The 26657-nt window shown below is 31.7% G+C and overlaps 3 protein-coding genes and 1 non-coding gene across 7 annotated transcripts in view; 3 read left to right on the forward strand and 1 right to left on the reverse strand.

Moving 5' to 3' along the window:
• Positions 1-11665, forward strand: part of LOC113521588 (dynein intermediate chain 2, ciliary) — a 22324-nt gene extending 10659 nt beyond the window's left edge. For all 3 annotated transcript variants that reach the window (XM_031909766.2, XM_026907164.3, XM_031909767.2), the window contains 13 exons: positions 118-243; positions 809-930; positions 1461-1595; positions 2134-2263; positions 2377-2544; positions 2691-2834; positions 3564-3673; positions 4507-4684; positions 5228-5456; positions 6750-6849; positions 9896-10029; positions 10870-10963; positions 11480-11665. In XM_031909766.2, coding sequence (XP_031765626.2) covers positions 118-243; positions 809-930; positions 1461-1595; positions 2134-2263; positions 2377-2544; positions 2691-2834; positions 3564-3673; positions 4507-4684; positions 5228-5456; positions 6750-6849; positions 9896-10029; positions 10870-10963; positions 11480-11566 — 1757 coding nt within the window. In that variant the 3' untranslated portion in view covers positions 11567-11665. The remainder of the gene's footprint in view (positions 1-117; positions 244-808; positions 931-1460; positions 1596-2133; positions 2264-2376; positions 2545-2690; positions 2835-3563; positions 3674-4506; positions 4685-5227; positions 5457-6749; positions 6850-9895; positions 10030-10869; positions 10964-11479) is intronic.
• On the forward strand, positions 10731-10803 carry Trnat-ugu (transfer RNA threonine (anticodon UGU)). Its single transcript has one exon. It is a non-coding gene; the product is annotated as a tRNA-Thr (tRNA).
• A 57-nt stretch (positions 11666-11722) lies between the features above and the next one.
• Positions 11723-17101, reverse strand: LOC113521589 (ribitol 5-phosphate transferase FKRP). Its single transcript, XM_026907165.3, has 5 exons — positions 16197-17101; positions 15819-16001; positions 15049-15221; positions 14315-14594; positions 11723-13878 (listed from the first exon to the last, which is right to left on the reverse strand). The coding sequence occupies exons 1-5, from the start codon at positions 16932-16934 to the stop codon at positions 13756-13758; spliced, it is 1497 nt and encodes a 498-aa protein (XP_026762966.1). The 5' UTR covers positions 16935-17101; the 3' UTR covers positions 11723-13755.
• Positions 17102-17570: 469 nt separating this feature from the next.
• On the forward strand, positions 17571-26616 carry LOC113521587 (GPI ethanolamine phosphate transferase 3). Of its 2 annotated transcripts, XM_026907162.3 has the most exons (10): positions 17571-18269; positions 18839-18968; positions 19527-19748; positions 20407-20433; positions 20751-21001; positions 21594-21745; positions 21820-22844; positions 22989-23180; positions 23678-23814; positions 24171-26616. In XM_026907162.3, exons 1-10 carry the CDS (start codon positions 17733-17735, stop codon positions 24342-24344), a joined length of 2847 nt encoding a protein of 948 aa, XP_026762963.2. In that variant the 5' UTR covers positions 17571-17732; the 3' UTR covers positions 24345-26616. The 2 variants fall into 2 exon arrangements, with proteins under 2 accessions (XP_026762963.2, XP_026762964.2); XM_026907163.2 differs by lacking the exon at positions 20407-20433 and having other exon boundaries at positions 24171-26613.
• Positions 26617-26657: the final 41 nt, after the last annotated feature.

The raw sequence follows: 26657 nt of genomic DNA on the forward strand, positions 1-26657 counted from the left end.
ACAAAAATTTGGATACCGAATAACAATATGTAACCAAACACAGTACCTATTTAATATTTTACTAAACTTGCAGCATCTTATTTGAAAAATTTGTGTAACATTCCATTTATGTAATAGAGGATGCGGTTGTCGAAGAAGAAAAACCTACTGAAGTTGAAGTTCCTGCTGAACCTACTGAAGTTGGAGTAGAAGGTGATGAAACTGTAGCAGCTGAAGGAGGAGAAGAAGCGGAACCAGAACAAAGTTAGGATTATTATGTACTAAATAAGCACGTATATTGCTTATCACATCTCATAAAGTTTTTATGCAAATATCTTTCAAAGGTTGTACTGAACTAGATGTTATATTACTAAAGTTCAAAAATTAATCAACATAATTCTAATCAATTAACTAGTGTTATCAAAGGTTTCTTTTTTCTTTATATCTGTAAGCTATAGACTAATAAGCAATTATTGTATAAGATGCTCAATATTATTGTAAAGATCTTCCATGTATCTTCCATGAGACATCAAATACGAGTATGTAATCACTTACTTGTCTTTGCCTTTTTGTTTGTATTCTTATTTGTGATCATCTTTCTTTATGCTTTTTTATTCTCTTTCTATGTATAATATATTATTTGTTTAATTATCTCTGCACTACATTTACTTACTGTTTGTTATCATTGTTTTAAAACGTTCATTGTCCATCGCTAAATTTACATTTGTTAACTTCATACACTTTTAACTTGAACTTTCGCCACAAATAAGATTCTTACTGTGATCAAGATATTATTATGAAACAATTGTTATTTTTACACGCTATATAGAAGAGGAACCTGTCGATGATGGATCTGATGAGGTGCTGGATATAAAGCCTCGAGTGAAGAAACTCGCCAACCAATTCAACTTTTGTGAAAGAGCTGCACTCACGTACAACTTTCCAAGACGTGTCAGTATGACTTCTTTTTTTTTTTAATTTCTTATATCAAGCATAGATTTTTCAAATTTTTTACAGTCTGTTTTTTTTTTATATACAACTTAGAATGGCAAACAAGCTGACAGCCCACCTGATGGAAAGTGGTAACCGTCGCCTATAGACATGAGCAGTACCATGAACATAACAGAGTATACTGTTTCGCCCATGATAACCCCTTTATACCAAATCCTTTGTAGGAAGAACATGCAGAAAGAACTGACAAAATTGACTTTATTGCTATACTATATCAGATACTGATTCAATCACTTGACTGAATTAGTATCTGATAAAGTTTATGCTTTTATAACAACGAAGTGAACATTTTCAGTAATTCAAAAAATATAGATATGCCTTCAATAATTCGACTCTATTTAATTATTAATTTGTGACTTTTTATTGAAATCCAGCTAATATTTATTAAAATCAATTAGTAAGAGTAATAGACTCCTAGTTTTTGATTTATGAATATTATTTTAAATATTTAATTTAAATATATTTCTCAGTCTGTGGACACTCAAACAGTTCCTCCACCTCGAGCTAACTATGGTGCTACTGCTCTACAATGTATTATCTTCGATTTCTACCAAGAAGACTATGCAAAGAAGCTCAAAGAGAAGGAAGAAGAGAAACCTAAAAGGGTACGTATACTTAACATGCACTTTCAGTCAGATTTCTAAGTACATTTTTTTTTTATTTAAGCTTTAGTATTTTATACACAGATATCATCATTAACATACACCTCCCCCTAGAGGGATTTTGCCAGCAGTTATCACGCTTGACAAGCGGATTTATAATCGCAGCTAGGTTTTGGAGATGTATTAAGAGGAACGCTGCTGCCCATCCCTCGCCCTCCCTTAGTCGGCTCTTACGACACCCACGGGAAAGGAGGGGGTGGCCTATTCTATGCCGGGACCACACGGCACACATACACAGATATTCTCGTTGCGAAACAGTCTGTCATATTATGAAGAATATTTTTAAGATTAATATTTTAATACTAAAGTAGCAATAAAAAAGAGACTCGATATTTGGTCCTTTTGTTTGTCTATTTTGTCTGTATATGATACTGTTAATTCTTTGAATACTTATTTTTTATGTGACAGCTTATTTAATTACTGTTGTCTTTGGTTACATGTATTATATATTTTTAATAAATTTGACTTGTATCGTGGATAGTTACGAAAGAAAGCTGCTAAACACGCAAAGTCTGCTCAACAAATTCACGACGAACAATTGGCCCAAAGAATCCGTGAAGCGTGGGCGATATTAGAGAGATTGGTAAATCAAAACATCTATGATGATATTGGTACGTATTTACCTAATGTTTGTTACCTTATTTTTTTTTTGACATGACATGCCAAGTGTTACATTCGGGGGGAAAGTTAATTAAAGTATTATAAAATAATACTACATTTATAGCCCAAGATTACCGCTATTGGGACGACCCATCTGATGAGTTCCGCGAGGGTATGGGGTCTCTTCTGCCTCTTTGGAAGTTCCAGTTCGATCCAATGCGCACTCATGCCGTCTGCGACATACAATGGAACCCACATTATCAGGATCTGTTCGCTGTTGCTTACGGCTCATGTTAGTATATTTTAAAACCTTATAAAACATGATATATTAGATCTTTTAATGAAAGCATAATACAGTAGAAATCACTATCGTTCTTTGGAAATGTTCTTTCAATCTCTCTCGCACTTGACCGGCTTTTTTTGTCACTATGTTATCAGTGGATTTCACCAACCAGCAGAAGGAAGGATGCCTGTGCATGTACAGCATCAAAAATCCCGCGTACCCAGAGTACGCGGTCATCACAGAATCACCAATAATATGTTTGGACGTTTATCATGAAATACCTTATCTAGTTTGTGTTGGTAAGTATAAAATTAATTTTCAACTTTTGCGTCGTTTACGCACATTTAAATTCATAATCGGGATTTAATCTTAAGCAATTACAAACGAATAGCACCTACTTACCTCATTTTTATAACTTCAGTCCTGCTATGATCATAACGTGGTATAATCCACATCGAAACATCGGCAACAAAAAAAAAACAGGTATGTAGGTACTATTTATCTACAGTCGAGTCGCGTTAAGCCCCCGATCATAAATTTAAACAAATATAAATTATAATTGCATTTTAGTACCTACAATCTTTAATGATTTTAGATGGAATGGTGCACCCAACTGTGACAACGCTATATAATAGCAAGGTACCAATGAAGGAAATACAAACCTACCACTTTTCGGAGTTATGGCGATTTCGCTTCGATAGAAAAGTGCTTCTGAATTTCAAACTCGAATATATTCAATCTAATTTTGTCTACAAAATATACTAATGTATATGTAATATCACTATTGGACTCTCTTCAATTTTATATGTCTACGAAACATTTTGTAATTTATCGGTGTATTCACGAAGTCGCTTTTTTTAATGATTAAATATGGGTTTAGGTATTTGTTAATCGTTTATTCATACAGAGCTTTACACCATGTCCCCTCATTAGTAAACCGATTTCATGGGTAAAACTACAAACTATAGGTTATCAAATAGATATATGTCCTACTATATCCTTATTATTCTCTAATACTTTTGTTTCAGGACGTTACGATGGAAATGTATGCGTATATAATGCACAGTTAACTTTAGAATCGTCTTATCAATATAAATCTGACTCTGTGAAAGACAAACATAGCAATATTGTTTGGGAGGTAAGATAATTAAAATATAAAATTGCTAATAGAAAATTATACACTTCATTGACTCTAATTGCCGTATGGCCTCGGCATAGGATGGACCACTCCTTCCTTTCCCGTGGGTGCCGTAAGAAGCGACTTCTCCTCTTAAAACCCTTAAGGCCCTCTTAGAATATCACCATAACTCTAATAACTGCGGTTGAATGGAATATGGAATGAAGCATGGCAACTACTTGCAAAACCTCCATTATGGGGAAGGCCTTTGTTCAGCAGTGGTCAGTTAACGGCTGATATAATAATAAATTACAAATCGTAATAGTACACTTATTTGTGTCGATTGCGATGCTTCTCTTTTTATATACTTTTCATATACTATTTTTTTTTCATGGATGAAAATGGAATGGTAACCCCGCCTGGGCTAACGGGATACGCTGACGGGGCACCAGTGAAGGGTGATCGATGAGAATGAAAACAGGCCAGATAGCCCATCATGATAAATTCAACTGGAATTAATCATGATAGTTTCCAGGGGGAACCATGAGAAGGTCGACCTGGTTGGGTATATTGCTAGCAATGGGATTCTTAGTCTCCATTACTAACAATCCCTTTCCCCCCTTCATATACTATTATTATGTTGTGTTTTTAAAGCGAAGGTATTTTTTTTTTGTTGTATGTTACTCGATAACTTTACCAGTTGTAAACCAAATTTGTTAATACTTTTTGCATTATTAATTTTGTTATAAGTGAAAGTGGTAATTCTTCATTTACGAGTATGTCTAAATTAAACTTTTGTTTTTTACAGCATAATCTTGTACTATTTATTATAGTATACTTTATGCTACTATTAGGTACGCTGGGGAGCTCGTTTAATTGATGGAGAAGCTTCGTTCTTCTCCATATCTGGCGACGGACGTGTGGTACAATGGGCGGTAATGCCTGGAGAACTGCAAGCCACCACCATCATCACGCTCAGTTCCAATGTGCCACCAATACCGGGCCCTGATGGAACCATGATTACTATTAACAGTAAGAATAGAATATATTAGAAATTATCTTTATTCAAATATATTTGTTTACAAGCTTTTTTAAATCATCTCCTTGTTCGTTATTTGATGATAGGTTCAGAATGTTATCTGCTGAGAAGAACCCGTCAGAAACAGATTATCCACCATATCCACCTTTTTATGTAGTGATAATAATTCTAAATAACCATATGGCTTTCTCTAATAATAAATTATTATTGTAGTCTATAAACGCTTGAATCACAAGAAATGACTCGTTATTAGTTTTTACACAATTTTTTACCACTTGCAGGTTTAAATTATTTTAATTAATATAAATAGGTTTTTCTACTATTGCTATGCATTTATTGCGTTGCTATTTTTGTGTTTATAATGAAATTTCAGTTTATTACTTTAGAATTATATTTTATCTTAGAATCTCTGAATATAAAAAGTTATTACAGTATACTGACTGCATTTCGAAACAATTAATAATCTGTAAAAAAAAAATATTACAATAAATATATTGACTAAATTTGTTATTAAAATAGTATAATATAAAAACCAGGCTGCGGCAGCTGCATCTGCTTCCATCCAGAGAAAGCTGATATATTCCTCGTTGGCACTGAGGACGGTATGGTCCATACTTGTTCCCTGAAGTACAACAAGAACTACGTACGTTCCGTACAAGGTCATCACATGCCCGTCTACAGGATACACTACAATCACTATAATAACAGCATCTATGCATCTTGCTCGGGTGATTGGAGAGTGAAAATATGGGAAGATGGGCGAGAGTGAGTATTAATAAATTTACCCCTTACTGAGTGGCTAGGCTACTGTCAGTGGTACAAATATTACATATACTTCGGTTATACAAAGATTTATGTAACAATACATGTACAGGTTTACTTCTATGAATTTGTATCGAAATCTAAATTTAAGAAAACGTCCCCTAAAGGATTTTCTTAAAAGATGATCTCATAAGGTAGGTATATCTGAAATGTTTAATTTCATAAAACAAAAAATAGTTAATTATTTTAGTAATTTATATAACTACAAATATAACATTTTTCTATAACCACTTATAAATGTACTTAGTAATCTATTATTGGCTTTGCAATGTATGTAAAACTACAATAACTCATTATTCTACTTCTACCAGCTGTTGATTATCTATATAAATATAAATGAAATGGTATCTCCTAGAGAGATGGTAAATGATGATGACGGCAGTTGTCCTGATGAATTCCTAGATTCCTCTAGATTTACCTGCGACATTTTCCAAGGGGGGACAGTGTGGAGGTCGACCTGACAGGTTACATTGCTTGCAATAGGAAAGTAGTCGACAAATGCCTAACTACTGATAAGAATAATATATAAAATTTGTCTCTTATGTGTAAGTTGTAATCTTATTTGATACTAAGTTTTAATATAAACACTGATAGTTTAATATATCCTCTATACTTAATAAATAATATATCCTAGTGACTATCAATTCACAACCAAAAGTAATAGGTTGGAAAAGCTGAAATTTGTAATGTCGTTTTTTTTTATACAACTTACAATGGCAAACAAACTGACAGCCCACATAATGGAAAGTGGTAATCGTCGCCTATAGATATGAGCAGTACCGTGTTAATAGTTTAATAACATAACCGTTTGCTAAGAAAGGTTTTTGTTAAATTTCTACTTCAAGGAGAAACAGGATACCACGTACGTATTCGCGAGCAAATCCGCGGGCAACAACTAGTTTGTATATAATTTGACTACAAAAATTTAATGAACTTACTGTGTTTCATGTTTCCAACAATTGTTTGGCTTCACCCGGAAGTTTTCTCCAATGTGAGTACGGTACACTGACAAGCATTTAATGTGACACGAAATGCTACGACGCGACGTAGACACTTTACTCTCTCAAAAAAGCTCACTCAACTAAACGCACTCGTTGTTCATTTATATCCAAATAATTTAAAAAACGAAAATGATTTTTTATAATAATAATGTGTTGCCTAGTTCATATAAAAATGAATTTAAAAAAAGAACATAAATTTTAAAAATAATAATATGTTATTGTTTGATGATCACAGTGAGCCTCTATTCATGTTTGAGCTGGGCTCGCCAGTGGGCGACGTGAAGTGGGCCCCTTACTCCAGCACTGTGTTTGCTGCATGCACTGCCGATGGAAAGGTATTTACTATCTACCGTTTACTTAGAACTTAACCTTCTCTATTATGACTTCATTTGCAACTGAAGTGCAGTTCTTTATTATACTCAAATGTAGTTATAAAACATCGTTATCTTTAAATGTAATACTAGTAGATACTATTACTGAACCGATTTCGATAACTATTTTTACAATCGCTATTGTTTATTCCCCAGTTAGTACATATTAATATTGTCATTATTGAAGGTGTTTTTTTTTTTTTAATTTATAGTAATATATTTGACTAGCAACTCTATCCGGTTTATGATGTCATAATGTAACTGCTCAAAAATTGTTATTCTGGCTTCAATAGTAAAGTGCTCTATCTGAATGTTACATTAAATATTTGTTTTTAAATTAAAGTTTACCTAAACTATTTGTATTAATAATAGTTTTTAATTGTAATCTAATGGACGAAACGATAAAGAGGGAGACTTTGTACAAAAGTCGATTGCTTGGGTACCTCTGTCCCATTAGTGTTTCAACCGTGTTATGTTTGCATGGCTGCGTTTCAGTTTGAAAGGTGGGATATGGTGTGAATTTACTGGGTACAGAGCAATAACACCTGAGTCCTCAGGGATGGCAACGCATGGGGGGTATCATGGGCGAAACAGTATATTCTGTTATGTCCATGGTACTGCTCATGTCTATAGGCGACGGTTACCACTTTCCATCAGGTGGGCCGTCAGCTTGTTTGCCATTCTAAATTGTTTATATAAAAAAAAAATTTAGAGTTACTTTTTATATTTGTATAAGTGATGAATTACATATTGAATGTTTTTGTTATAGTAAGGCAATTTAATAAGTATCCTTATAATCCATCCAGTATTACGTATGATTTTTCATAACAATAGTTTTAAAAGTAATATTAAAATACGAGTAATAGAATACTAACTACTGCCGATGTGAGTGAAACACTAAATACTAGAACCAAATAATTATTTTTTTAAATATCCATATTTTCATTATATAAACGCTATTTTTCTACGTTCTTTGGTCGTTTATTAATTATTAACATAATCTTATTCGCGATATTTTTAAAAATATTTTCTAGCAAAAGAAAACATTACATTAACAAAGAAAATGACAAACAAAGTAAAAAAAATGTGTAACAATAAAGTTGGAATCGGGAGAGCAGAATTTGACTTCTTATTTATTCAAATAACAAAATACAAATTCACGTGTACTTAAACATTATATTATCTGTGCTTAAACATGTGTAGCTCATTTAATACGCCATACTTACTGAAATACATCAAAACTGGTAATGTTCTAAATGAGTAAAGAAGTGAGCTAATTCTCTCGACCTTTATAAGGCAAATCCACACAAATCATTATTATACACAAATACATACGGGCGATTTTATATTATATTATTTTCATTCCAAAGCAAATGATAAATATACTTGCTTCGGCGGTGTAGCCATTTAATGAAGTGCTTCGCCTTCCGACAGTTACGTGTTCGATTCCCACACAATACAAATATTTGTATTCATGAGTGAAACTCTTTGTAATCACATACTACTCACTTTTGGAATAGATGGCGCTATGAGATATAATGTAGGTATATATTAAAATTAATTATTATTTGACTATTATTCTAGACAAATAAAATTATTAATGCTGTTTTACTTAATATCTAAACTGACTGAAAGTTCGTACTCGATCATGTTTTACACTGAAAAGTTATTGTGTTGTAACAAATAAAAAATATCCATAGCATCGCGTGTCCCCCGCGCATTAATAACAAATAGGTGCTATAAATTCGGATACCTCTATACTTTATTTTATATTTAACTACTTGCCTAATAAACATTTAATATCCAAGAAATAAAATATTACTTACAGTAGGCATAATTCAAATCCGTTTTTATTCGTCATAACATTTATAACTCCCTGATAATCAGAATTAGAAATGTTTTGGGCATACCTACATAAGTTCTTTTTGAATGAATCGGATCAGCGACCATCGGAAGGTTAAGCAATGGTTAGTAAAAGGTAAAAAGGTAAAAGGTTTAGTATTAATTTACAACTTAAAAGTATTTAGAGATTAAAAATATGTGAACGTCATATCTTACATAACAATGGTATGTGACCTGGGATGAACAACTTATATAATTATCTATTTAGATATTTTTGAAGAAGTACCTACCTCAGCACTCCATATTTACAATGAAGCTAACTTCCTTCAAGTAGTTATTATAGGTATAAATGTAATGTGGCCACACCCATTGATTATACTTATCTGCCACCACAAGTCTATCCTTGGTCTTTAGGCAATCTCTCTATTAAATTTCAAACGAAATCAATATAATCAGATAATAATATCAATAAAAACGTAACAAATGTACACAGAAATACAGTCACATAATGATGATATAATAACGATCTCCAAATCGCTGAGCGATCTATGGAGAAGCCTACACTCTGAGTTTGGTTATGTGTCTTAGAATCTGACAAGAATTTATCCGTAGAGAAACCGTAGTGTAGCGCAACTCTAATATGATGTCATTCTATAGTCACTTTAGGATTACGACACTTAAATAACTTTAGAAGTTGTTGATACTCATTAGATGGAATACCAGAGTTGCTTCATACGTCTTTTGTTTACGATAAATTTAAAATATTTAGAGTATTTCCTACACTTTTAACTAAACATAAATTTTTATCTATTCTTATTATATTTTAGCAAATGACCACAACTCGAACGACGAAATAAAAAAAAACAACACTCTTTACGCTGAACTTAAGAGTTATCTTATTAACTTTAAAAGTTAACAAATACTAAAACTCTATCACCGATTTTCTTTCTCTCCAAAATGTATAATTCTTCATAATTCCATGATAAAAAATTTTAACCAAAATTGCCAAAAAAAAAATACTGGCGACACTGTGAAGAGCCGTTTTTTGAAACCGCAATACATACGAAATTATGTAAGCAGCTAGAATATCTAGAGTTTATTTTTTAATGTATGTATCGTATAAAATATAAGTAACTACATATGAACATTATTATAATATTTTTTGCAGGTGTACGTTTACGATTTAAATGTGAATAAGTATCGACCCATCTGCATACAAGCTGTTGTTTCTAAGAAGACAAAAAAATTGACAAGATTAGACTTCAACACTCGTCTACCGGTTATTGTGTGTGGAGACACCAAGTAAGTACCTTACCGTAAAACAGGTTCTAATAACCGTACTAGGTATCTATATACCTAAATCAATCTGTTTTAAAGAATAATAGAACTACCTATTATAATTTATATCTAAAGGCGAGTCAAAGCTTATGAAAGTAAATGAGTTGTATGTAAGAATAAAGATCTTTGACGTTTTCTCTCTACTTATCCCATAAACTTGACTACAATAGGTACTAAAAGGATCACTTTTATATCAGAAAAACATTTACATGATCATAATAACATTCACATATCTAAAAGGAAATGGCAAACAATACGTATTAATAAATTACAGGATAAAAATCTGACCGAAATATTTGTTAATTGATAGTATCGAGGTCGATATCAACTAGTCAGTGCTGTTACGTATAATATAGCGCCTCTAGCGATGATTTTAAGAACTAATTATTATTGTATCTATACATTTTTTCAAATTAAAAAAGAAATCCTGTTATTTATTTATTTAATAATATTATATTGTAAAACTACTTAATTTAAAATACATTCACAGCTACCCCTTAATTAAAATTATATTTACATTAATATATTAATAATAACATGTTACCTATTTTTCTGAAGAATAATTATGTAGATTATTTTATTTATTATTCAGTAAAACTTTTTACATAATTCATCTAGAACTTGAGTATTTGATTGTCATACAATATTTCAAATTTTCGTTCATCGCCTCCTTAGCTCAGTGGCTAGAGCACTGGTCTTGTAAACCAGGGGTCGAGAGTTCAAATCTCTCTGGGGGCATTGACTCAATATTCTTTTTTTTTTTTTATTAAAACTAGTTTTTTAATCAACTTTTATTTTTTATAGAGGTACTTGCCATGTATTGAAACTATCACCTAACCTAAGAGTTATGTGCAAACCACCCAAAAAAGCTCAAGGCGTTGACCAAAGAACATTACAGGTAAAACCTACGTATATTTTTTTATACAAAATTAACAATATTTGTCTGTATTTTTTAAATTTATTTTTAAGGTACATTTTGTATCTGTATTAAATAAATAAAAACATTCAATACGAAACAAAAACAAGAAGTTCTTGTATTACACATCATGAAACTGAAGAATTTTTGATATTTTAGTTTGGAAATAACAGTAATAAATTTACTGAAACACAAAATAGTTTTTTTTTTTTTTATATTCCAGTATTCACAAATAAAAAACAAGACAAAAACAAAATGCACTTTTTTCTTGTGTTTTTTACCCTATCTCTGAAGTCGATACTCAGTTTTTGGAACTATAGAAAAATATAAATGTTGCGTATTTTTAACTATTTCAAGATTTCTTTTTTAATAATAATAATATAAAATAAAATAAAATAAAGGGAAAATAATGCAAACTATTATTTTCTTTAGAATATAGTAAAATCATAATAACTGCAGGTACTATTGTTATAAAAAAACTACCGTTTCTCTTTGCAGATTATGAAGCTAGACAAACTTCTGAGTTTGGTCCGCGATCCGCCTTTCACTCCTGGAGTCGTCGACGAGAAATTTGAAGAAGATTGAAATTTATTATTTTTACAATATTTAATAAGGTTCTATTGCGTTACAATATTATTGATTTTTAAGTAGGTATGATATTAAATAAAACACATTTTACTTGTATATGAGATTATTATTGTAAATATTTATAAAGCTTTCAAATTAACATATTAGCATAAAAAATATTAACAATATAAGGTATACTTGACCAAGGTCTTGAATCAGTGCACACTTTATACATTTACCTAAAAAAAATCTTAGGTAAAAACTTAGAGTAACTGAAAAGTTCAGTCCAAAACTTGCTTACTCACACTACAATAAACTCTTATAAACAAAACAACTATCTACACACATAATGTCACATTTATTGTGAGATGACTAGACTATTTTGAGATCTCGAAAATTGTATTCTATAATTGGGGAGACCCACATTAATATTGACAATTTAAACCTTATAAACTATCAATTGCTGTAAGAATTGATTGCTTTCATTACAAATTAAATTTTCTACTACGGTTTTAACCTATTTGTACTCAATCCTATAGAGTATTCTCTGCTAAGATTCTTTGTAACAGATAAAACCTAAAAAAACATTCAAAATAGAAATGACATTTTAAAGAATTCATTTTTATTTAAATACATTATTATTGTGCTTTGTATCGTTAATATAAAATTAGTTCTACAGATTATAAATGGCTGTAGAATAAAATCATATGAGTAGTGAATTTAATTTGCCAATTTCCACAAATAAGTAGTAAATTTCACGATATCACATTTATATTGTCAATAACATAAATAAACCAAATAAGGACATAAATTATTCATAATTATGAAATATATAAATCACAATAATAATAATAGGTCTAAGCTATATTTATAAGTATATTATAATCATATCCAAAGAGATAACATAGTTAAATATATGTCTAATTTAATATCAAATTATATTAAGACACAGTGGGTTTAATTGCTATAAAGTTAGTAGATAAATTGTTTTTCAAGGTAATAGTCATATAACAATAGTGTAGAATTATGACCATGAGAAATAGGTAAAATAAGCAATACTCCATAATCATCAATTATGTATCCATAATTCAATCAAACACTTGAATGAAAAGAAAAAATCTTTAATCTATCAAATAATAAAAAGGTTTTCGATTCGAAGTTTAACCTAAAATGTCTTTTTTAAAGTTTAATTTAGACTAAAAGATATGGTAACATATTTAAATATAACGACGGAACTAATTAAAGCGTGTTTGACACGTATTTGGTCGATATTTTCATAGTTTATTAGAAACTATATTAAACTTAGAAATAATAGTGACTATTTTTCAACAAACTTAATGAAAAGAGAAAAAAGACTTACTATATTCACTCTACTTGTGATACTTTCACCAATAATCTTTAACACTATTATTATTAAAATGGAAATGTATTTTTTTGTAGGTAATATAATATTACATTTATACAAAAAAAAAAGTATTTCTCAAGAATTATCACTTACACCTACAGCACAAACTCTGCTTAGTTTGGACTAGATGGCGCTGTGCTAATACATATAAGTAATTTTTATAATTTATTAATATTCAAACATTATCTAATTGGAAAAAAAAAACTGTTAGCTCGCCTGACTAATATAAAATAATGGCGTATTTTCAAATTTTATCTAAAAAACGTCACAGCATTCAAAGACATGAACACAATACAATAAAAATCATGACACTATGGCATAATTCGTGAAAAAGGCATACTACCAGAAAGCAATAATTACCTAATTAAATCTAATAAAAAGTCATCAATCCAGTAATCAATATTTTAAAATAATATTTTCATGTAAATAAATGGTCCTATAAATCGTGTAATAGCTGCCTAGGACAAAGTTTTACATGTATGTACTATCTATACAACAAACAACATACAATTTTATTGCAGTCAAAACTTTTACATTGCTATCGCCTTTGGTTTTTTTTTTTACAAGTATAATTAAAAAATATATATGTATTATTGAATTTTCTGTTATTCCTGTTTACTGTTGACTGGTAGATAACGCCACATGGTGTTAAGTCCGCCATTTACACTTTCTAGATGTATTAAAATGTAATAAATAAAAAAATAAATAGAATTTTACCCTTTAAACAAAAAAATAAAAACACTTTGTCTTGAATCTTTGGTCAAAATCAAAACCTATATTATAATACTAAAACTAAAATAACTTAGGGAAAAAGTAATTTGGGGCCAATCCTATTGCATCTTTCGACTGCACCATTACCTAGTTTCAGATCTAGAAATGCTCGAGCATCATTCGGCGCCGGCGCTTGACGTCCAGCAAATTGAATCTGTAAATAAATTTATAAAAAAAAAATGTAGTCGTATTTTTTATAAATGTTATAAAATATAAGAATACTATAGTATATTTAATGACAATAATTATTGCTGAGAATACTGTTAACAAGCCCGATATTTTTTTAATTGAATAATTATGTTTATAGTTAAAGTGGATGGTAACAGTACATGAAAATACCAAATAAAAATAATGACAATTTTTTTTTATGGATCTTTGCACAGCCAACAAGCTAACAACCGACCTGATGAAGAGTAGTAACAATCGCCGATAGACATGACTAGCACCATAGATACCATATTTTATACCGACAGTACCTCATTTGCATAACAGTAATTTACCATCTTTTTGTGGACTAAGGTGTTGTGTCTCCTATTCTATACCTAAACTTAGCCTAGCCATTTAATTAAAAAAAAAATATTGCAACATACCTGAGCTAGGGGATGTAAATGCCGTTCCGGGAACTCCCTCTGATGGGCTAGTACCCAATCGGCTGGCCACATGGTACCATTTCGTGCGGTAAATGGCAGCACCAATACATACACTCTGTTTGTTGCTGAAAACGCGACTCTATAGTAATGGCCTTTCGTGGCGCGCTCCCACACGAAACCGTCGGCGTCAGCACCGCCGCGTTGGAGCCACGACACTCGAGATACATCTGATGCATGGATACCGATTTCAACATACTCTGCCCAAGGTAACAAGTCACCGCTGAAAAAAAAAAATAGAAATACTCTATCCACTCTAGAAACCATTTTAATTTAGAACTTCTTTTTTTATGCAACTTAGAATGGCAAGCTATTGCCTATAGACATGAGCAGTACCATAGACATAACAGAATATACTGTTTCGCCCATGATACCACCCATGTGTTGCCATTCCTAAGAACTCAGGTGTTATTCCTCTGTACCCTGTAAATTCACTGCCATATCCCACCCTTCAAACTGAAACACAGCTATGCAAACGTAACTGCTTCATGGTAGAAACACAAATGAGACAGAGGTGCCAAAAAAACGACTTTTGTACCCAGTCTCCCTATGGTAAAAAAACTTCCATAAATACATATTTAGATTTTGATACTCAGTGGACTTTGATACAGTTTAATGCACTTTATTATAAGTAAACTTAAAGCAAAGAGTTAAAATAGTTATAATAGGTTATATACCTGACAACTGCACCAAGTAAGGATGTTGTTTCTAGCCAGCACCGTGCCCCAGCTTGTAATAACGCATGCAGTACGTGTCCGGCCGAGCGACGCATGTTGCGGCGACAACACGGTGGCGTATTGCGCCCAGACAGAATATATGATGGCGTCCCTTGGACAGACGGAAAACACCTCTGAAAATAAATGCAAAATCATATTAATATAATAAATGTGAAAATTTGTAACAATGGATGGATGTTTGTGAATCTTTCATGCAAAAGCTACTGAATGGATTTAAATGAAATTTGGTACATGGTAGATTATAGCCTAACTTGGACTTAAGATACATTATATACTGATTCACATTAGTAAAGCTACAGGATTACTGCTAGTATACAATATTGTTTTGTTTCACACATTCTTCCAATAGAAATTGTAGTAGCACATAGCTATATACAAAATAATAATAATAATATACAAATAAATTAAAACAAATTTAATCAGACTAATATTCAATAACAAATAATAGATACACATTAAATGTTTAAAAACAAACTACTTGGTAATCAAAAACTAGTTAATATTTATAGACGAAAAGAAAGAAAAATTACTAATTATGCTTTTTTTTATCATTTATAATGAGAAAAGATTCCATTATCACACAATTCCTTATCAAATTACTCAAGAAAGAGTAACTAACATATGGTTAGATCACAATAGAGTATAGATTATAAAAAATATGATATAATCATGAACACATATTTCATTATATATAGTTATTATCCCTTTACCTGAGTTTCTCTCTTACACCCAAACCACTGCACTCTTCCATCCTCTCTAACAACAGCCTTTACTCCAAGCTGCTTATATAGAGCCACCCTGTAGTCTCTCATGCGACGAGATACTCTCTGCCTGGCACCCGGTGACTTCAGCATGCTACGTCCTGCTCCCAATTTTCCCTCTAATATTTGTACCTATAAATTACAATAACAAATAAGTAAACAGATACACTTGGTATAATAAAGAAGACAAAAAGTACTCCACTCAATAGTGGTTGAAAACTAAATAATCTGTTGTAAATAAAAAATGATAAAACATTTTACTATAAATCTAGTGTAATTAAATAGAAATTATTAATATTGCACAATTAATAAATTACAAAATCTCACCTTAACATTTTTTACTGCAGTTTGGAGATACAATGATTCTGGAAAGGGTAATGCAAAAGGCTGTGGTAGACTATGTAAGAAAGATGTCTTCATCAACAAAGCATGCTGGCCATGAACAGCATCACATAGCTTTCCAGAAGCATCCTTATTATACTGAAGGGTCCAATCGACATAGTTCCATTTTACTTGCTGACATATCAAATGAGAATTAGCAATCCCAATAGCCACAAGATATGATGGGAAACCAGTAGCAACGACTACAGCTTGCTGCAATACTCGGCGCGATACTCGAACAGAATCAGGAACAAACAAAACGTATTCTGTGAGTATATGCGTAAGGGGATTAAGTTCCGATGGTGATGCTTCCAGCCTGAGCTCTAAAGATACTACCTTGACATTCCGCAATGTTTCGTTGGTAGCAGAGAACGGGAAAGGCGGATACGGTGTACTATCACAAACCACCACCACTGGCATGTTTGGGTACGCCGACACAAAAGACTGCACGCTATCTGCGACATCATTCTCAAAATCTTCAAATTGTCGAAAAACAACAGTCACCAATTTAGACAAATGACGTGTCGTACGAGAATGCAGAGAATTTGGATGTTCAGTTACCGGAGCGATAGGGTAAAATCTAAATTGTGGAAACAAATAGCTGCATGCTGTTATTATTATAATCAAAGCAATGATCACATAAAGTTTAAATGTCAGCCGACCACGGTATATACGATAGAGCATTATTCTTATTCATAAAGTAAATCATCTCATTCGTAAATACTTGATTAATTGTAGTGTAAGTAATTTAATTATTAAATAAAAACACGACTAAAAAATAATATTTTAGTCCAGAATGAAATCAATTTAATTTTTAAATTTGAAATGACAAAGAAATATGTCAAAGATCTAAATATCAATGTCGGTTTGACAATTTTACTCTGTACCTACACCCAAACCACAGGTACTATTTATAATTAAGGATACAATAAAATTTTGCATTTAATATGAAATCAAACATTTTAATTTAATGTAATACAATATCAAAATAATTTTACAGTTTCCTTTGTTTTTATATTTTGTATTCAGAATAAAAGATGTTTTAATAAGGACGGGAGAGCGGTCAAATCGCAAACCGCCTGCCAAGCATGGACACTACTAACAAAACTCTCCTTATGTACCCATAAGGAGAGTTTTGCTAGGTTTTAGGCTTTCAGCAGTTGACAAGTAATGATGATAATTCAGAATAAAATATCTACTGTTCGTAATCTGTGGATATTTAGATTTTTATATACCACAGATTAACCATACTAACAATTCGTAATTATTGACAGCTACCATCTGACGGTAATAATGACAGATGACAGCTATGGATGGAAGTCAGCAAGCAGTGACCATAAACGCAAACTGCACGAAACGAGTAGAACAGTCAGTCAGTTTCCAATTTTTTGTCTTTTTATCTCTACTAAATAATTTATTTTATTACTTTCGTTCTTGACAAAAATTGTCAATGAATTGTATATACAGCAAGGAACAACAAATATGAAAGAAAAATGGAACTTCACTTTATATCTCCTCTGGTTTTCTTATTTAATTTTATCAGCAATTCTTATGTTCGGGCGTGGATTTTTATTGTCCCGCAAAACATTGAATGATGTTACTGATTGCGTTCCTCTTCGAGATTTTGGCTGTGATGGTCATGAAAAAGGGAACTCAACTGATGTATGTAATAAAGAAGAGAAGATACGACGAATTTTAGCTAACCCCGGCGCGGTAATAGCGTGCGCGCCCACACGTCAAAGAGTTGTTTTCTTACTAGTAGATGCGCTACGATATGACTTTACGGAGTACAATCCTGACATAGAAAATCCTCTTCCTTATCAGAACCGTTTACCAATAATAAAGGAGATGCTGGAACGCTCCCCGAATTGCACAAGGTTGTTTCGTTTTATGGCAGACCCACCCACTACGACACTGCAGCGTGTAAAAGCGCTTGTTACCGGCTCTTTGCCCACTTTTATTGACGCAAGTTCTAATTTTGCTGCAATGGAATTGCAAGAAGATAATGCAATTGATCAGGTATAGTACCAACAAATTTTGTTTATAAAAGGATATGACACTATACTTACGCCTGTCTATGCTATTGGTAAATACTGATGAGGTACCAATAAAAGATAATATTTGGAAATCAAATCAGATGACTAATTATTGTTAATTCACCAGAAATTACTAAGCAGTAAGGTGAGGCATGTATGATCATTGAAATGACAAGGTGTATTGCTAACAGAAACCATGTTACTAAAATACCTGTGTTCGTCTCAGTAACAGTTATTTTATATGGCCTCATCTGCTTAAACACATCATTATCAATTTGTATAAGAAGCTCTATGAAAAATGTATATTACTCAGAGACAGGGTATTTCATTATTACTATCTTAAAAAATTGGTATAAATACTGTAATTCCAAATATTATCTCTACTTATGTATGTATAAGAACATATAAGTATTGTCATTTCTAAAATGTGTTTTACATTTTTTAAGTTATTTTTTTTTTGTCTATGGTAGATCTCTAAAGGTCTCATAAAATATAAAATCTTATATTGTTTGATACTGCAGTAAAGTCTAATATTACAAATATTGTCTATAGGTTGTAAAAGCTGGTGGCAAAATAGTGTTGCTGGGAGATGACACATGGGCGAGATTAATACCAGGCAGATGGTTGAGATCTCATGCTATGTACTCTTTTCATACCTGGGACCTTGACACAGTTGATACAGGTAATGTACCACAACAACTTCCTGATGGTCCTGCCTGAGCATGGCTCTCTCCTAATTTCAGAAGAAGAGTAATGTAATTGTATTGACCAAGTAGCTTGGTATAGATTTTTAGGTTTTATATAGTGTTGGTTCCCAGAGTCACCTTTTCCTCTAGATAAGAATATAATAGTAACACATTGTACTTTTACTCCATCACTATAAAGACATTTTTCAATACCAATTTCATATAGTGGTTGTTTAACTATTAATATCTAATTGCACACAGAAAATGCTTTATATAAGTATTTTCTTTATTTTTATGTATTGTTTTTATTAAAATGACAACAATTATTTCTATAAAATTCATATATTTTAAAAATTTTCTCAATAAATTGCTTTAAATACTCCTAATGTTAAACATAAATATAATGACTAAAATTTTGTTTTTCCTTATCAAAAATTTATTTTTCTATCTTAATTTTATTGTTTAAAATTAAAAAAAAAATGTTATATTAACATCTTTTAAATATCTTTGACTTTAGTATAATACTGTATTACTTACTTATTAATTACTTGTAGAAGTGGATTCAAAAATATATAATGAATTGAAGAAAGATGATTGGGACTTACTTGTGGCCCATTATCTTGGTGTAGACCATGCTGGACATAGGTATGGCCCTAATCATGCCGAGATGAAAAGAAAACTGGATGAAACTAATAATAGATTAAAGAAAGTAATAGAGATGTTACCTCCTGATGTATTACTCTATGTTGTTGGGGACCATGGAATGACTGAAACAGGTGAACAAACTATTTTTACAGTTTTATTTATATATAGCTGTAATAATTTAAAGTATTAAAAGTGTCCAATGTTAATCTATGATTCTTCTGTGCACCAAATTTCATTTAAATATTTTCTGACTGACCAGTCAAGTTACACTGCATGTGTCATATTGAACAAGTATTTAAAATAACATTATACAAACTTTTACTTACATAATATTCATAGACAATTATGGGTACTAGATCTTTATATAATTTCCCTGGCTTTTCTTAACCCCATCTGTGCTATTGGTATACACTGATGGGTCTCCAGTGTAAAAGATGATTGTTGAGGATGAAATCAGGTCAATTGACCTATGATTATATAATGATGAATTCAACAAGAATTATCCATGATAGTTTCCAGGGGGAGATCAATTTAATAGGGGTGCATTGCTAGCAATAGGGCTTTTAAAACCTATTACTAACAATTCTTTTCCCTAAATTCCCCTGCTTACCTCTGTCTTAATTCTTATAATTTTACTGTAAAGCAGAAATGTCTGTAGGCTACGTTATATTTAGATGTGGGCTTAATAAAACATCACTCAGTTTTTACATATGGAAAAATTATTCTTTTTCTTTATGTGATATATTATATTAATAACTATAGTAAAAGCACCATTTCATATTGTTTTAGACTCACAAGAAGGGAATGAATCTGTGGGTAGGTATGGTACTGAATTGCTTACAAAGTAGAAGTTTTCAATTGTGTGTATTTTTGATAGTTCTGTTTGAGCTATTACTATACATTTTGCTATTATATGTGTGATTCTAAAGCATTATTATGTATTTTTTATTGATGTTTATTTTTTTTTACTTTTGTAAGCAGATAAGGCTATAACAAACTTTTATACATTTTATATATTAAATTCAAACTATTGAGTTTTTTGTAGAATGCTATGGCAAGGCCAGATTGATATTGCATGTGCAATTTACGAACTACATATCCATGCTTCTCTACTGATTTTTATTAATCTTTAGGAGATCATGGTGGTGAAAGTAAAGCGGAGCGTACAGCAGCATTCTTCGCATACCGAGGATTGGGACTAGGTGGTGACAAAGAAAATAACAAACCAGGCAAAGAAGTGCAACAAACAGATCTAGCGCCTACACTCAGTGCTGCACTCGGTAGGCCGCCGCCTGCTCCATCCCTTGGCAACATTTTACTGCCAGTGTTGCCAACATTACCTATTTCGCATACTTTATTACATTTGAGTAATAATTTGAAACAGGTCAGTGAACAAAGCATTATTTTGCTATCTTTTTACTGGCTCTCAAATAAATTGATAGCAATCTTTATTATACCACTAATATAATATTTCATTGTCAGAATATGGCAAAAATAATGATACTAATCACTATAATGATAGCAAGCACAGATACATAAAACGACATTCATGTATTTCTTATTTACTGTAACATCTTACAATATCACTATTTTGTTGTGACAATGCAAAGAGGATCATAATTTATGCTATAGAATTAGAATATCTTGTGCATATGTGCTGAAATTATAATCCCTTCTCTACAATTACATACACTTGAGTCCTCAGGAATGTCAACGCATGGGGGGTATCATAGGCAAAACAGTATACTCTGCTATATCCATGCTGCTGCTCATGTTTATAAGCGACGGTTACCACTTTCCATCAGGTGGGCCGTCAGCTTGTTTGCCATTCTAAGTTGTATAAAAAAAACATGACATTATTTATTTGTGCTACTATCTTTACAATTAGTGCTAAGAATAAAAATTATTTCATTTAAATCTTTAAGTGCTCATAAATATATATAAACAATATTATCTCTCTTTGATATTCTTTACAGATAAAGCAGTATTTAGTTCGATATGGAGAAGAATCTCAACAAATACCTCTAGACAAACTAGCTCACCTAATTAATGCTACCAGAGAACAAATAGATAAAGCTGCTACAATTGGAAGTGAATCTGAGTTATCAGTTTATGTTACCGATGTTAGGTAAGATAAGAAATATTCTTCCTAAATTATTATATAACGTAACATAAGTGTAATAGGAAATATTTTTGTTTCAGGACATTGATAGAAAACATACGCGGAGTTTTTAGAGATGTTTGGGTCGAATTCGATTCCCTGTCAATGTTGAGAGCTCTACTATTGCTTCTTTTAGCAATATTTTTCAATTGTCTGATAACAGAAGGTCTTCCTATAGATAAGATTCCACATGTTTTTGCCAGTTCATTTATCCCAAGTGGGATCATTTCAGTGACTATATGTATAGGAATATGTTATACTGCATTTTATTTCCAATTGCTCGAGGATGTGGAGCACGCCGTTATCTTGAGCACTGGCCTTGTTTCGGGAGCATTAATTTGTGCACTTGTCATCATGCACTGGAATGGCATTACCCAGAGATGGTACGAAACCCGCTTACTCTTTTACGAGCGTTTTGCTAGAGCAGCTCTCGTTGGATCAGCAGCTATTTTAGTATCTAATAGCTATATTATAGAAGAAGGTGCTAGTCTTGCCTTTCTTTCGCTATCAATATTGGCAACAATTGTTTGGAACATCGGTACAATCAAAGCTTTAGCATTGTGGGCGTCTTGCGGGATTGTTCTGGCTCTGTCTAGATCTTATAGAGGATGTAGAGAAGAACAGGGCGACTGTTGGACTCAAGGAGGGGGAGCCTCCGCCGGTCCAGCGTCTAGAGCGGCGTTAGTATTAGCGCTGGGATCCGTAGCAGCCACTGTAGCTGTTGCTAGACGTCATATCGGCTGGCGGGGACATGGAGTAGTCTTATCCGGTTTATTTACATGCGCTCATTGGGCGGTCGGCTGGGGTAGTCTCGGCTCTCCAAGTAGGTCGAGGTTATTAGCTCGCGGTGCCTGGCTTGTGCTAGGTTCTATGTTCGTTCTGCTGTGGAGGAAAGAAAATCGTGATGCAACTTTACCTTTAACGGTTTGTGGGTTGTTGCTCTATGTGGCAAATAGTTTGGTGCTAGGCGCGGCATTTGCGCCTTCAGCAGCGCTTGCTCTTTTATCAGGGTTTCTTGTTCTAAATATCGTGCCTATGATGAAGAGTGAAGGGTCTACAAAATTTTGTAAGTTTAAAGTAATTAATAAATTATTATTACATTATATATATATATATATATATATATATATATATATATATATATATATATATATATATTAGCATAGGTATTTGATCTCTATTTTATGTTAAAATAATATATGTTTTTCAGCTTTATTGACTAGGTGCAGCTCTAGTGTAGCGTGTTTATGGGCATTGCTTGCGTCATACTATTTCTACGGTACGGGGCACCACGCCACTCTTGGCCATATCCGCTGGGCGCCTGCATTCCACGCTGGCGATCCTAATTACTTGCCCATCGGGCCCCAAGTAACCGGCTCTCTCGTGTTTCTTGACCTTTTTGGTATGTTTTTTTATTCTTTTGTAAATTAATTATTTTAGGCATGAATATGATATAGGTAGGCATTCTAGCAATTATCTAGCTAGTAATATCAATCCAATAAATAAAAAACACCCAACCTTAAATATTCTCTCTCTCTCTTCACTGTCACTCACATTTCTATTTGCTATAAATTGCGCCTTCTATTTATATATTTTTTTTTAATACTACAAAGGTGGCGAATCAAGCAAATGGGATTCCAATAAAAAACGGAGTTCAATTGTGTCATAACTAGTTATTTTGATTTAAAAATTAAACATCTAAACCGATTTTGATAAAATTTCAATGGGACCAATCTATATCTTTTCAGTTAAGAAGAAAGAATTTTCCAAATCCGTTTACATTTGACTAAGTTATGAGGTGACAAACAAAAAAGATGCAACCTAATTTAAAACTTCCTTTTAGAAGTCGATTGAAAAGTATATTGAATAAGTTGCTTAATAAAAAAATGTGTATTTTAGGTGTGCCGTTGATGTTTGGGGCGGCGCTACCGTTGTTGGTACTGTGGAGCCGCGGAGGTGCGGCTGTAGGGCCGCGGTCGCAGCTCGCTGCCGCCTTCATTCTTTCTCTCAAATTTGCGATCTGTTTCGCCGTTAGGGTATGTAGATGTTATTATTTCTTCATTTTTTATATTTTTTTCGTAATGGGGCATTATTAAATAAAATCTAGCTTCTCGACGACTTGATGGTAATAAAGCCATCACCAAGTGATAAAAATCATAGTTAAGGTGACTTGAATTTTGTATCATAAATAGAATTTGTTTTGCATAACTCTGAAATTAAATTTTTTAATAGTCATAATTATAACTGTTAAAAAATTATTATTATCGAAGTTTGTTAAGGATCATAGTCGAATTCTCTGAATAGTCTGATATCTAAAACTACCAGAAACAAATTTTAAGTAAGCTAAGATTGTATATATAACAATACCAATCTGCTTTATTTTGATAAACAGGTGTTCGCGAGTGCAATATCAGCTACCATCCACTGTCGCCATCTCATGATATGGGGTGTGTTTACACCCAAGCTATTATTTGAATGCGGCGCGTGCGCAGCTGCTCTTACCGGAACCGTCATTGGGTTAGCATTAACGACCTGGCATCTACCGACGCAACAACGACATAGTTGACACAAGCATTCTAGATAATAAAATATTAGGCGAATATACAAATTTATAGTAATTTAAATGGAGTTGACATGTATGTAAAGCAGAGTTTCCACTACATTGTCCGCTTGATAAGTAAATACTCAACTAACCGAGATTCGGTGGAAATTCAAGTTCGAATCAGTCTAGAAGAAAACGGCTTTATATTATCTTTATATCTGTTTTATTCAGCCACTAGCACTTGTGCTTTTTCTGTGGGCTCGGCGAAACAACTGGATCGAAGTGTGAATAAGATCTTATAAGTAATGTTTCTGTCAAAGTACTAACACATATTTCATTATTTTATAGGAGTGTGGACACATTACAATTATGAAAATCTAGACATATATCTTTTCATCTCATTGTGTTACCATTTTTAAATTATTTTTTTTATCATGTGTCAAATGTTCATTGTTCATACATATATGTAGTACACTAGATTAAAAAAATAACATTGTTATTTTTTATTTATTGTAATTTTTTTTTTGTTCTTCATAACTTCGAATTTATATTTGAACATGTAAAAATTATCAAAAGATTTTATCTCTTCCAATAAAACGTACCAATTCTAGTCTTCAACTTAGTATTGTGAAACTATTTTAGTTAAAATAATTAGGAATGAAAAAGTGTGGGGAATGAAAATAATTGATTAGCAGTTTAGAAGGTATAAAATGTCCTTGAATAATAATGATAATAGACTTGAAAGAATTCTTAATCCATGTTGAAAGTTTCAATTAATTGCGGATTAGTTTTTACTGTTTGACTTGTTTTGAATTTAGGAATTAAAATATGGTGTAACCTATAAAATGAAAAAAAAACATCTTAGTACAATCATTTGTTTTATTATGTTTTACGTATGTTTAGAATTTAAATATTTGGAACAAACTATAAAAGCTTATTTTTTTTTGTTACATACCAAATTTAACATCTATTAGGAACCAAAACATATTTTTAAACTGCTAAATCAAATATTCTGAGTTTAGGATAAGCTGTATTGTGCGATTTTTTTTAAAGGAATGTTTTTACAAGTATTTTATAATTACGGGTTACTTTGTGCTTAAATGATTGTAAGTGTTCCAATCAGGTCCCGATCTAGTGAAGAGCAATCCAGGCAATTGCCTAGTATGGCAAAATAAAGTTTATCTTGCTGTTAAAGAGCGGCAAAGTATCTAAGATCAGGCACTGGTTTTCATGCCGTATTTTTTTTAAATAGTCGCTATACAAAGTATTCAAATTGTATATTATGATGACGATTATATTGTAAAATATGACACTAAAACACTGCCATATCGGCTGATAGTTTTAAATAACAAATTGTTATAAATATAGAAAATGTTGACTTGTTCAATTTAAATTTTTATAATGTTGTTAATAAAATTGCTTTTCATAAATTGTAAATTATATCCCTTGTGTGTCGTGTACAGAAGTATTGAAAAGACAAATGTTTTAGCATTAACTATTTTTTTTTATTTTTTATTTTCTAGATATAAAAGACAGGTTATTTAGAATTAGCATACCATTTATAATCTTTAATTGGCTATGGGAAAATTTCCTGTTTTAATAAGTATTATTAAAAGTGTCTAGCTATGTTCAAATATCCGCAAAATTTGATGGATATATTTACCTACCAAAATTTGCTAAAAAGGCGTGGTAAAGTGATGTTCTGTACTTGTCAATTTACATATTATTTATACTGTTAGTTCCGCTATTTCTGTGTGGATTAACCTAACAATAAATATAACTGCAGCATCTAATTAAATCGTTAACTATTTAATTGCGTAATACATATGCTTAAATTCTACCTGACCTGTCGCTTTGTACCTCCAATTTGCAGTCATATAATTCTTTTTTTTTTAATTCTTAATTTTATTTATATTATTCTGTAATATAATTTATGCTTAATTAAAATATCTTTCTACTTATAATATTACCGTAGATAGTCTTGTGCAGTGCAACGACATGTAAATGGTACCTTGTCGCTTTAACAGTTTATTAGTATATCTAGTTAAAATATTAATAATAACATACTCTGGTTACATACCTTTTACCTCATAATAATGTTATATAAAGAATTCCCCCCACATCCTTCTCCAACTTGTAAAAGTTATTGTCAGACATACATATAGATGTCATGCCTTACAAATAGCAATATTATTAGCATAGTCGGGTACAAATATTCATTCCATTGTGGATGTAATATAAAATATGAGTGATTATTTACTAGATATTGTTAATATCAGTTATTTTATGCATTTGAAATATTGCAGCATAAAAAAGCATTTTAAAATTTTCTATGAT

The sequence above is a fragment of the Galleria mellonella genome, unplaced genomic scaffold (assembly GCF_026898425.1).
Source record: "Galleria mellonella isolate WM207_F2 unplaced genomic scaffold, CSIRO_AGI_GalMel_v1 utg63, whole genome shotgun sequence".
Classification (NCBI taxonomy): Eukaryota; Metazoa; Arthropoda; class Insecta; order Lepidoptera; family Pyralidae; genus Galleria; species Galleria mellonella.

Coding starts and splice junctions, on each gene's coding strand:
- LOC113521589 (XM_026907165.3), bottom strand. CDS start 16,934: ATGCTCTATCGTATATACCGTGGTCGGCTGACATTTAAACTTTATGTG. Junction 16,002..16,196: donor CTGCAGTAAAAAATGTTAAG/GTGAGATTTTGT, acceptor TGTAATTTATAG/GTACAAATATTAGAGGGAAA. Junction 13,879..14,314: donor ATTTACATCCCCTAGCTCAG/GTATGTTGCAAT, acceptor ATTTATTTACAG/ATTCAATTTGCTGGACGTCA.
- LOC113521587 (XM_026907162.3), top strand. CDS start 17,733: ATGAAAGAAAAATGGAACTTCACTTTATATCTCCTCTGGTTTTCTTAT. Junction 21,002..21,593: donor TGAGTAATAATTTGAAACAG/GTCAGTGAACAA, acceptor TATTCTTTACAG/ATAAAGCAGTATTTAGTTCG. Junction 23,181..23,677: donor CGTGTTTCTTGACCTTTTTG/GTATGTTTTTTT, acceptor TGTGTATTTTAG/GTGTGCCGTTGATGTTTGGG.